Genomic DNA, 13,061 nt, shown 5'->3' with positions numbered 1-13,061 from the left:
ACATCACTATTACCGACTAACCTTTACTCGGCTGTATTTTGCTTTTGCAAGTTTAATCATGCTCTGCGGCCCGCTCGTGACGCAACATTTTGCAACCTTAATCATTATTTTATCTTACAAATTGTATTCATGTTGTCGAGTGTCGATACGGTCGCACACACTAACACAAATACATGTACAGTAACAGTAATGTAGTAGTAGCCCTTAGGCTGCTCGCCCATTGGCTACTATCATATGAACGATAGTTACACAGGCCCTTATCGCTCAAGTTACAGAGCAGTCGCTTAATCCACTGGCGTCTCCTTTTTAGGGTTCCTTATTTCTAATATAGGAGTAGCAGACAAGCATGCAGTCCATCTAATGGTATGTGGCTACTGTCGCCCATGGATATTCGTAATCAATCCCAGATAGTATTACATATTCCTACTTGAGGTCGGCCACAGATGCGTCGCTACCACTGAGGACTAAGCTGAAAAGCCACGGATAACTACTACTTTTAAACCTGTCAATAGCTTGTTTTGATGTCTATATTCATAAGCTACTAAATAGTCGCTGAGCATTTTTGACAGAAGCTTTACCGCTACTTAATCCTTCATTTATCTAAGTTATGTGCGTATTCATGATTTATTGCATCTTGTTAAAACGGTGAAGGAGAACATCGTAATGAAACTTAGACGCCTTGCTTATAAAACGTTCTAAAACGGTGTGTCAATCGTACCAATTCGCACTTGTCGATCTCGGGGGCTCTACCTATACCAAGCAGCGGTACAATAATGTGTTGACGGCGACATTGTTACAACCGCACTTCTCGGAAGGCGTTACAAGGAAAACGAGTGAAACCGCCGCATCCCACTAGTGTGGGTTCAACAGCCGATGCCCTGTGAGTAACCTCCGAAGTTTTATTGATCCGGAGGTATTTGATTAATATTGAATCATTTCCTGTATCGAGTTTCAATTAGTTTGAGTAAACGAAAGGTCAGTTTGGCGTTTTCCCGGACCAAAAAAACAGACTAAACCGGTGGAACGAAATTGCAGCGAACCAAATATTTATACCGATTGACGTGTAAAATAAACAGACATAACCAATAAACATATCCTTAACAAGTAACAAAATATTTAAGTGATCAAGTTCACCCTCCAAATACAAATATTAAATGATTTGCGACCACGAAATATACAATATTAATGATGTCAATTGTGTTTAGAAGGAGAATCTCGGGTGAGTCGTTGCTATATAATAAAACTCTTAGAAAATAATGTTCTCATGTGTTTTAAGGAAGATAAATTAATCTTGACGACAACTATCGCTGACGACAGGCGAGAAAGTCGTCAACATGAACCGTCGTTCAAGCAATGTTTGCAATGTTTCGTTAGGCATAGTCTGCCTTTTTTGGTCTGCATTCGCATTCAAGTTTTTCCTTTTTTTACGGACGAAGCAAACAGGAGAACCGTTAATCTGAAGTTAAATTTCAAAATCAATGATTCATAGTTACCCCTGATTTTTGGTTGCAAATGCAATATTATGATCTGTGTAATGGGTATAATATATAATAGTCGGCAATTATCACATTTTTATTATTGAAAAGCAAACAGTCCATCTTATGGTAAGCGATTACTGCCGCCCATGGACGTCAGTATTGAACTCTAGATAAGATTAGATTCCTTCCTGAGATTGACTACAGATGTGTTAACCGTGATCACTAACATAAAACCCTTCAGCTAATGTCCTCTTACTTCGCCTTTCAAAGCGAAAAACGTTTAACACTGTTATTAGGCAGAAATAGAGGCTGGGGTGTCTCCAGAGTCAAACCAGAGATTCTACCACCTTCCAAATACACTTGCCATCAGACATACTTCACTCTCGTTAACTACTCCAAACCAATATAAACTGTGTTATGTGAATCCAACAAAAAATAATTAGAATGTAAAAACATTATTACCAGCTTTTTATTATCATTATATATTATCATTATATATATATATATATTTATCTTATTAACACATAGCCAATTTTATTATTACAGATAAGACAAAAGAAAAATCATATTATTTGCATACAATACTAACAATAATCGTAAATCGTTTTTACATGCAAAGTGTGTGCTAATCGCGAGAAATATCTATGGAAGAAATATTATGTGCCAAGGAAGTGTGATTCTGTAACAATATACATATTTTTGTAATGACACAAAACATAGGAAAAATATGTGTGCTTACGTATAATAAAAAATGTATTAATAATAAAAAAGCAGTGATAGCCTAGTGGTTAAGAAACTCGGCCTATTTGATTTGATTGAGGGGTCCGAGGTTCAAATCCCAGGCACGCACACATGTTTTATTTTTCAATGTGCGTATTAGAAATTAATTAACAGTTGCTTTAACGGTAGAGGACCATGACCTTATTCTTCTCATTCTGAGACAAGAACCGTGCCCACCAGTGGGACAGTAATGGGTTGATGATGATGATTATTATTATTTATAATAATAGTAGTAAGAAATACCACTTCTGGTGTCCTGGGTGCTACGCTCACATACACAAAGACCAACCTAAAACTGAGATCTATATTCACGTAGTTTCAGCCTGGTCGAAGATCGAACCCGAAACCATCTGAGTCGCCATTTCAAATCAAAGTAACAAGCGCCGCTTCTTAATAATCAATCTATTGAACGGTTTACCAAAGATTTTTGAGAAAATTTGACAATTTGTGCCTTATAGAATTGGTAATTTTCGGTTTTTGGCAGAAAAAAACTTAAATATGAAATTTTAATAAAAGGCTTTAGTAATTATTAATCAATATCAATTTTCGCCTACTTTTCAAAATTTTATAATTATTGTCAAAATGTATGAAACATAGTTAACATTGCAAAAAGGCATTTCATTACGTTCCCATCATCCTGAATAGCTACTACAATTTTACTAAGCACCAACGACCACTCTGAGTTATATCTAATACATTTTTAAAGCCACGATGCATCCCCAGGGAATATTGCAACATAAATCTTGGTGCAGACGTTATGTTTGTCCTGTCTGTTCCTGTGTCTGGTCGGATCGATAGAGGAAACTTGAATCTGTATATAGTTACTATAGAACATTTTATAAGATATATAGACATGGTTAGGTAAGATATATTATAGACAAGTAGTGATAGCCTAATGGTTAAGAAACTCGGCCTCTCGAACGAAGAGTCCGAGGTTCTAATCCTAGGCCTGATTTTTCAAAGTTAATTTGAAATATTAGTTTCTAACACGCACATTATTAGAAATTAATTATCACTTGCTAAAACGGTGAAGTTTCCGATGTTTCCCTTCGCCGTGCAAAGTTTGCACACCTGAGAGATTTATACAAAAAAATCTCAAAGGCATGTGAAGTCTACCAATATGCACTTGGCCAGCGCGGTGGACTATGGCCTAATCCGTCTCATTCTGAGAGGAGACCCGTGCCCAGCAGTGGGACAATAATGGGTTGATGATGATGATGATAGACAAGGTTATGTAAGCTGATTATTCCTGAAAGACTATTTTATATAAAAAAGATTAGATATCTTATTCTCTAAATAATATAATATCCTTCTTTCTTTTTGTATAGTTTCCCGATATCTATCTTGATTGCTACTCACCAGCAATAAAATAGACACTTATTAACATAAAATAATTAGAAAAGTATTGTAATGAAAATATACTCTTACAGTTATTACAAGCTTTTCGAAGTAAGGATAGGAATTCCATTTAAAGTTAGGATGAAAGGTACTTTGCAACAATCTGCTATCATCGTGTATGATTGTATATCTTCGTCGACCATCACTGTCCCACTGCTGGGCATGAGTCTCTTCTTAGAGTCCAGCGCACTGGCCAGGTGCAAATTAGTAGACTTCACGCATCATTGGGTACTTTTATATATAACTCCTTGACGTGCAGCTTAGCTCGTGATGTTTTCCTTTGCTTAATATATTTCTTTATAATATACGAGTAGTAGACGAGCATGCAATCCAACTGATCCCCAGATAGGATTAAATATTCCTACCTGAGGTCGGCCACAGGCTCCGCTACCCCTGAGGACTAAGCTGGAACGCCTCGGAAAAGTATGTCTCCCTTACCATACCCTTCAAAACGGAACACAGCAGCGTCTAACACTGCTGTTATTAGGCAGAAATAGGTGTGGCGGTGGTGCCGCCGGAGTCGAACCACAAAGGGTTCTACCACTTTCGAACTGCAAGTGACAATTAATTTCTAATATGCAACTTTGAAACATCAGATTTTACGGAATTTACGGTAAAGCGGAGAACTTCGGACAGGCCGAATGTTATTGACGTAGTAATAAAATATACCTCTAATACCAACTAACAACACTGTTATAATGAAGAAATAGCGACAGTAGTACCGTTGCAGATAAACTACGAAGAGTTCCTTTTAACAGGCTTCAACTTCTGATTTTCCGTCTAGCCTGACCTTTAAAGTTCACGGTACACTTGAATCTAGTAGTTGAAACACAAGGAACTTCTATAAAAATTTATTACGACATTCACTGACTGCAGAATAGTTTTTATACTTCTTTTTTTCTGTTTGTTATAGATAATAGCTGTTGCCGCGACTTTGCTTGGTAGTAATAACTAAATAATTTTATTATTGGCAATGATTTGATGATTCCGTACACTCATATGAAAACGTTGGTTATTTTTTCAAAGGTTAAAAGTTTTTAAACTTTATCTAAAAACAATGTCAAACGCGTGTTTCATGTACTGTGTTTCATGTGTGAGAAGGGAGAAACCCTAAGGAAAAATTCGAACTTACGAACTAATTTTCAAATTTCATAAGTGGCGTTTTTTTAATCTTTAAAAGTAACTAAAGTGGATATCATGTTTTTACCCAACTGCGGAGGGTAATGTAATTCAAGCATACGTATGTAAGTCTCATTCTTTGGCATGGCCTACAGCTCAACTTGTAGGATTAATGTAGGCTATTTTTATAAGCAATCAGGTTTTTTGCCTAATTTATTTGAGATTGCAGTGATACCCCTGTGGTTAGCAAACGCGGCCTCTTGATCGAGGGGTCCGAGGTTCAAATTCCAGGCATCTCTGATTTTTCAAAGATGCGAATGAGAAGTTAATCATCACTCGCTTAAGCGGTGAAAGAAAACATCGTGAGGAAACCTACATACCTGAGAATTAAAAAAAAAGTTTTCAAAGGCATGTGATTTCTATCTATTCGCACTTGGCCAGAGCGGTAGACTATGGCCTAATCCTTCTTATTATGAGAGGAGAACCGTGCCCAGCAGGGGACAGTAATGGGTTGATGATGATGATGAATATTTATTTAGTTAAGTATTATATTGGGATGTACATAGAACACAATAGTATATTTTCTATATACAGACAGATGATCGATTTAAACGATGATTTCATTGAATCGAACTGCAAAAAGTTGTTCACATGGATTCTTAATGCATCGTAGCTAACACATGCGTCACTTATGACGCCATTTTTATTTTAAAATTACTTTCCGTGCACTTTTACACTCGTAGTATAGACAAGTAGATTAATTAATTATGTCATTAAAACTTATTTTAAATTATTAGCTGTTATTAGTTAAATGTGTCAAAAATGTAAGACAGTCAAAATTATTATTTGAGCGTCTAAAATATAAAACCTCAAGTAATAGCTTAGTGTCGAAATTACCTAGGAAAAGCAATTTATTGGGAAAAACGTATAAATGCTGGCAGAACTTTGATCTGATTCCTAGAAATGGGTGTCTCCTCACGGGAAGCCTGTGTCATAGTATTTCAATTGCGTCGATACAATTAGGGAGGTTAAGGACCAACTCTTGGCGGGCCATAAGCCTTTCAATGACGCTTTACAACTGAGTCTAAAAGCTTACCGTGTTACCGTTAGCCACTGATGGTCACCCATCCAACGTTTAACCTTGCCTAACATTGCTTAACTTTGTACATCAGTTGTAAAATACGCAAGTCACGGGGCTAGTTTCGCTACAAGCTCTGTACTACAATTTTTATCGTAAAAATCTAAAGTGTATATTATTTCTTATCTAATTACCTTCCGCTTTGATTATTATCTATTAGATCCAAAGGATCACGTGATAATGTTACTAGATACAAAGTTCAATAAACGATTATGTCTAATTTTTGATACTAGTCATTAGGAAATTGAAAGTCATATGGTAATCTTCAGTAAGATCCTTATCTACTGCGTTATAACTGCGTTACACCTCTTAAAGCGAAAAATATTATACTTAATAGTATTTTAGTCAATTTATGTTTTATATAATTTATTAAATAATTTCTATACTAATGAAATTGGTTGCAGTCCGTGGGTGGCAGTGGCCACTTACCACTAGGACTGCATGTTCATTTGCTAGTACAACCTTGCATAAGAACAAGACCACAATTAAAACATTACGCAAATTGCAAGCCTTATTTCCTGATATCAAAAATATTCATCCATCCGAGTAATACAAAACATGACTAACTAATAAAATCTTGTAATTCTCTACACTATGTGCTGAATATATAAACAACCTATATTGGTGTCTGTCGGGGTGTCGAACCCGGGTCTTTGGCCGGCGAGCAACCTCCGCGCTTACCTGAAAAGTCTACGCTATCAGTACGACTAGAAGTGGCATGACTTGCCACATATTCATAGACTTGGTGTGATTAAAACTTTATGTATGTTCTTTAAAATTTTTGTTGAACAAACTTTATATATTTTTATCAATAAAAAACATCCTAAAATAAAAATTTATCTTTATTAATTTTCTATAATAATCTTGGCATAAAATTAAATATCTTGGTTGAATTTCGATCACTAGGCAACAGATACTTAAATAAAATTGATTACAGATATCCATGGGGCTCTGTAACCCTATGAGTAATAATAAAGTATAGAGCGAGTTTATTTAGGTATGAACAGTACGCACAGATACGAACATTTACTATGCGCGGCATAAAGCGAACAGAATAAATAAATAAAGTTGAGATAACAGTAAATACCGTAGTTTATCCCTGTAGTTCCGGAACCAGAATAGGGCTACGGTATCCCCTGCCTGTCGTGAGAGGCGACTAAAAGGGGCTTTCGGGGTTGCGGGCGGCAAGAGTGGGAGCTCGAACTGCCCGGCTAGCGACCCCGGGAAGGACGACGGTATGTGTGGTCGCAATCCGTCGTATACACCAGACGGTGTGGTGACACAAACTCACCTGGGCGGAGCCCGACGGGGCAGTGCGCTGAGAGGACTCCGGTTGCGTTCCTTTGGAGATCCTGGAGTCCTCTACGCAGCGCCGAGGACGGCCACCGGGAGGGTTTTAGTGCGGTAAAAGTCCCACATAACCCCGTGTCGCTCCCACGGCACCTTTTGAACCTTTTGAAGGTTTCCCCTCGAGTAAAAAAAATACCGTAGTTATGAAATGGGCCAAAAAAGCTAGTAGTATACTTATATGTCACAAACTCACAACTTAGCTAGTTTAGAACTGTTATAGGTCATCTGCCTACGATTTCTGCCAAGACAGCGGTGGCATAGTTGCACTCTATGCTATTCACTTCAGGCAATTACACTTTGCCATCAGAATATGATGATGATGATTTTCTACTATAAAACCTGGCAATACTGTTATTCAAAATACACACCAATTATATTTTAATCAAAGAGAAATTGCAGGAAAATGCATATATTTCACTCCTTTATGCACGCAGGAAGCTATAATACTAATGGGAGGCACAGTCAATTATGTTGTTAATCGAAAATAAACATCATTTTATGATTATTACTGGTATAAAAGAACAGTAATTATTCAAATCAAATATACATACATTACATTTTATTGTCTGCGTATCTATTTCTTTAATCATCTTTGTTTATTAGAGAATAGTATTTACTTTGCTATCATAAACGTCAGAATAATATTTATTTTATCATAAAATGCGTTGTTTTACGCAAATGTATAAATGGCTAATTGGTCTCTATTACACGCACCGTTTTATTTTATGATATATTTATATCACTTTTATGGTTTATTTCTTTAAGTTTTTTAAATATAGTGTGTTCTTTGGTATAAGGTTATCGTTGATATTCTCGATATGATATGATTAATATAATATATACCTGAATAAATAACGTTACTGGTAACATATTTATTATTTGATTGAAGAGGGTGCAGTTTTTTATTATTTATTTTCAGTGTAAATTAAAATGAAAGACAACAATAAATTTTATTTATTTCAAATGTACATAAAAATAAAAGACAGTAATAGATGTTATTTTTTTTCCTGTCCCTTAAAAGACCTGTTTTTGTCAATAGGACCAAATACATATTAATTATTATTGGTAACTAATAATTATCAATTAAGTAATCTGTTGTATTAGTTGAAACACAATTTTGTACTTTATTACTTCTTTTATTTATTAGGCCTCAATTAATCATTATACTTTCTTACAGAACTCCTAATCCTTTTTTACTCCCGCCATCTTATATCCTATTGTCCGGTTTTAGTGTTACCAGCTCCCTTTCAGTGTTGCCACTCGTAGCTCCCTTCTACCTGTCATGTTCCATTCTTCCAACATCCTCCTCTTTTAATCTTTTAATGAATTGTGTTTTACTATTTGTTACATGTTATGACAATTTTGTTACAATGTCTTGTTATACAAAATTATAATTACAAATTACAAATATTATTATCCTAATGTAAATTTAAACAAATATTTATTTTCTCTTAACATAGTCGTTAAGTTAATCACCATATTTAATCAATAATCATAAACATATTTTGGTATGTAACATACATAATAATCATCCAGATATTTAGGTTTCCTTACAAGCCTTTCAGACCTCCTTTGTGACTATTCCGGATCATTAGTACTATCCTTTTCTAAATAATCTTCAACAACTGACTGACTATTATTTTCACCGGTTGAAAGACTTGTTGGTGTCCCCTCACAAAATTGATCTAAGTAATCACTATTTATAGGCCTGCCTGGTGAAATGTGAGAAAAGGCTTTATTCAAATGCCACCGATTCCGTCTAAAGTTACCCTTGTCAGTACTTACAATATAAGATCTAGGTTCATCACATTTTTTTACAATAGTCCCATAAGATTTTAAATCTGTAATCTAAACTTTATCTTCTATGTCTAAATCTGGCAAATTTGATGCTTTATGCCTCTTATTGTAGTAATATGCAGTCTTATGTTTCCTTTCAATTTGTTTATTCTTCAATATGTCTTCAACTATTACCGGCTTATTTAATTTACTAGGTAGAATAGGTAAATTGTCACGTAATTTACGATTGAACATTAATTCTGCTGGACTATAACCCACTTCCAAAGGAGTATTCCTATACACTAGCAAAGCTAAATAGATATCTTCATTTTTAGACAATAAAGACTTTGCTATTTTAACCCCAGACTCTGCCAGTCCATTACTCTGTGAATAATAAGGACTGCTGGTGATAGATTTAAACCCATACTCATTAGCAAAATTATTAAATTTACTTTTAAATTGCGTGCCACAGTCTGACCTAACTACTTCTGGTATGCCATATCTGGAAAATACTTCTTTACACTGAATTATTACTGAATCTTCGGTTAAGTCTTTTAATTTTGAAATTTCCAGAAATCTAGAATAATAATCTATCATTACAATGTACCAACTATTGTTAAATTTAAACAAATTGATTCCTACTTTCTGCCAAGGACGATCAGGTATGGATTCAATAATCATTTCCTCTTTGTGATTTTGATAAAGTTCAATACATTTACTACAAGTTTTAACCTTACTTTCTATTTGCTTAGACAGTCCTAACCACCAAACTGATTGCTTAGCACGTTCTCTGCATTTTGAGATACCCAAATGACCTTTATGTATTTTATCTAAAATTTCTTCTTGCATGGAATTTGGAATAACAATTCTGGAATTAAATAAAAGAATGTCAGCTTCGATAGAAAAGTTAACTCTGTACTGATAATAATCTTTGAATGAACCTAGACAATTTTTTCTCGGCCAACCTTGCACAGTAAATTGCTTTAATTTGATACAAATGTTACACTTATTTTGTTCTACTTTTATCCTTTCTAATATTTCACTTGATAAGGTTTCATTAGTGAGTGAATTAAGATCTATTTCTTCCAAATTTTGAGTAACATTAGTTAACGGCATAGGTTGCCTTGATAATGCATCTGCCACTACCAATTCTTTACCCGGTGTGTATACAACTTTGTAGTCAAATTTTGTAAGTTTAAGCCGTAATCTTAACAATCTTGGACTCAGATCATTTAATTGTTTAGTTTGTAATATTTGAAGGAGTGGTTTATGATCTGTTTCCAAAATAATTTGAATACCTACAATATAGTCTTTAAACTTCTCAGCTGCCCAAGTAAGTGCTAAACATTCTTTTTCTATCTGTGCATAGTGTTTTTCAGCTGCTGTGAGAGTTCTACTGGCATACATAACAATTGATCGTTGACCCTGTCTATCAACTTGCATCAAGGCTGCTCCCAACCCATAACAACTACTATCAGCTGATACTATTATGGTCAGAGATGGATCATAATGTGCTAATGTAGGTGATTCTTTGAGTTTATTTTTTATGTCCTGAAATGCCAGTTTTTGTGCATTTTCCCAAACAAACATGTGATCTTCTTTTAAAAGTGAGTACAAAGGTTCCAGTAAATGAGACTTTTTAGGAATAAATCTGCCTACAAAATTAACCATACCTAGAAACTGTAATAATTCTTTCTTATTAGAAGGTGCACTGAAAGAGTCTATTGCTTTAATTCTTTCCGGATCTACTTTTATTCCTATTTCATTTATTATGTGACCTAAATAACTAACCTCCTTGACTCTAAAAATACATTTGCTCTTGTTTATGGTTAACCCTTCCGCATGTAATCTTTTTAAAACTTCTTTAAGCATTCTGTCATGGTCTTCCCTACTTTCCTCAAATATTAGAATATCATCCATATGTATTGCCACTTTAAGATCCTTAAACAAATTAGAGAACTTCATACTGAAATATTCAGGAGCACAATTAAGTCCAAACGGTAAACGATTATATATATATCTTCCAAATGGAGTTATAATAGTTGTAAGCTTTTTTGATTCCTCGTCTAACTTTATTTGATGGAACCCTGAAGTAGCGTCAATCTTAGAAAAATATTTAGCCCCTTTTAGCTTTGCCAATGTATTTTCCACCTTTGGAATAGGATAAACCGGTCTTAGAATATTCTTATTTACCTCGGTGTAATCCCCACAGATTCTTACTTTATTATTTTTATATATAACAACAATAGGTGAAACAAAATCAGTCGCCTCTTCAATTGGACTAATTATTCCTAATCTCTCTAATTTATTAAGCTCTTCCTTAACTTTTGGCCATAAGGGAATTGATATATTCCTAGGTGAGGAATGGACATAATGTTTTGGATTCTCTATTAATTTAATATGAAACTCATCCTTAAAAACACCCAACTCATTAAATATGTTTGGAAATTCTTTCTCAATAGCATTTTCAATATTACTAGTCCAATTATCATACATACTAACTGCACATATTTCAATGACCTTCATAGCCTCAATAGCAGGTCTTCCTAAAATAGCTGATTTTAACCCTCTAATAACATAAACCTTACCTTCAAACTTATTATTTTTATATTCTAATTTTAGTCTTACAGTTCCAATAACTTGCAATCTTGTGCCGTCTGGCCCCTTCACTTTATCATCACAGTTCACTATAAAAAACTGGCATTCCAAAGCTAAGTCCTCTGATATGGCACTTATATCTGCTCCTGTATCAATTAAAAAGTTCACTTTATCTTTGGATTTGCTCCCTTGTGTCATACAAACATCAATTAAATATTTATGTTTAGTTTCACAGAAACTCACCTCATATTCAGTTTTATCACACTTCTCCACATTTCTTACTGATTTTCCTCGACAAAAACGGGCAAAGTGTCCCACTCTTTGACACTTATGACATGTCACTTTATATGCTGGACACTTATCCCTGGGGTGTCTCTGTAACCCACAGAACCAACATTTCTGTGTTTTCTTTCTATAAGTATCTTCTTTAATTACATTTATGACTTCTTCTTTTTCTCGCATAACCTTGCACTCTTCTTTTTGAATTTCTGTTTGCTTTCCCATTAAAGTTGCTTCTTCTAAGGTTAAATCATTCTTTAACAGCATTCTGTCGCTGACATTTTTGTCGTATATTCCTGTAACGATCCTGTCCCTGATTAACTCTTCTTTGAGTGTTCCATACTTACAATTCTCAGCTATTTTATGTAAGTCCGTTATAAATTCGTCAAATTTTTCCCCTTCTTTTTGAACTCTTGCATTAAATTTGTACCGTTCATAAATGACGTTCTTCTTTGGAGAAAAGAACGTGTCAAATTTTTCGATAAGTTTGTCATACGAAAGTTTTTCCTCAAATTGAATAATTATATCTTCGGCTTTCTCCCCCATGCAGTACAGCAAACAGTCAATTTTGTTCTGATCCGTATATTCTGCATGGCCAGACAACGCTATATATCGGAGAAATCTTCTTTTGTATTTTGGCCATTCTTCCGGCACAAAACTGAATTGTCCCGGAGGAGGGACTTTCATCAACTTTTCCTGTTCTGCCACCATGTTGTATTAGTTGAAACACAATTTTGTACTTTATTACTTCTTTTATTTATTAGGCCTCAATTAATCATTATACTTTCTTACAGAACTCCTAATCCTTTTTTACTCCCGCCATCTTATATCCTATTGTCCGGTTTTAGTGTTACCAGCTGCCTTTCAGTGTTGCCACTCGTAGCTCCCTTCTACCTGTCATGTTCCATTCTTCCAACATAATCACAATTTAAATTTTAGTCAACGCTAATAGTTATTTTTGTTTAATTTTTTTGCCCAGGTTGGGCTCTACGGCACGCCAAAGAATCGGATGTACCACAAATCAGAGATCCACTGTCGCTAAAAAGAGTATTCAATATCAAATAGTGTGATAACAAACCACATCTAGCCATAACGACTATCCGTGTATGATACTCAGAGTGCCAGGCCATTGAAAATTTTAATTG

The 13,061-nt window shown here is 34.9% G+C and overlaps 1 protein-coding gene across 1 annotated transcript; it reads right to left on the bottom strand.

Moving 5' to 3' along the window:
- Window positions 1-8,413: 8,413 nt before the first annotated feature.
- On the bottom strand, window positions 8,414-12,699 carry LOC140752217 (uncharacterized). Its single transcript, XM_073086434.1, has 2 exons — window positions 11,881-12,699; window positions 8,414-11,783 (listed from the first exon to the last, which is right to left on the bottom strand). The coding sequence occupies exons 1-2, from the start codon at window positions 12,625-12,627 to the stop codon at window positions 11,772-11,774; spliced, it is 759 nt and encodes a 252-aa protein (XP_072942535.1). The 5' UTR covers window positions 12,628-12,699; the 3' UTR covers window positions 8,414-11,771.
- Between the last annotated feature and the right edge of the window lie 362 nt (window positions 12,700-13,061).

Source organism: Epargyreus clarus, unplaced genomic scaffold, assembly GCF_041222505.1.
Source record: "Epargyreus clarus isolate Ecla_fem2 unplaced genomic scaffold, WU_Ecla_fem_2.2 ptg000024l, whole genome shotgun sequence".
In the NCBI taxonomy this organism is placed as follows: domain Eukaryota; kingdom Metazoa; phylum Arthropoda; class Insecta; order Lepidoptera; family Hesperiidae; genus Epargyreus; species Epargyreus clarus.
This window is presented reverse-complemented; position numbering and strand designations above follow the sequence as displayed.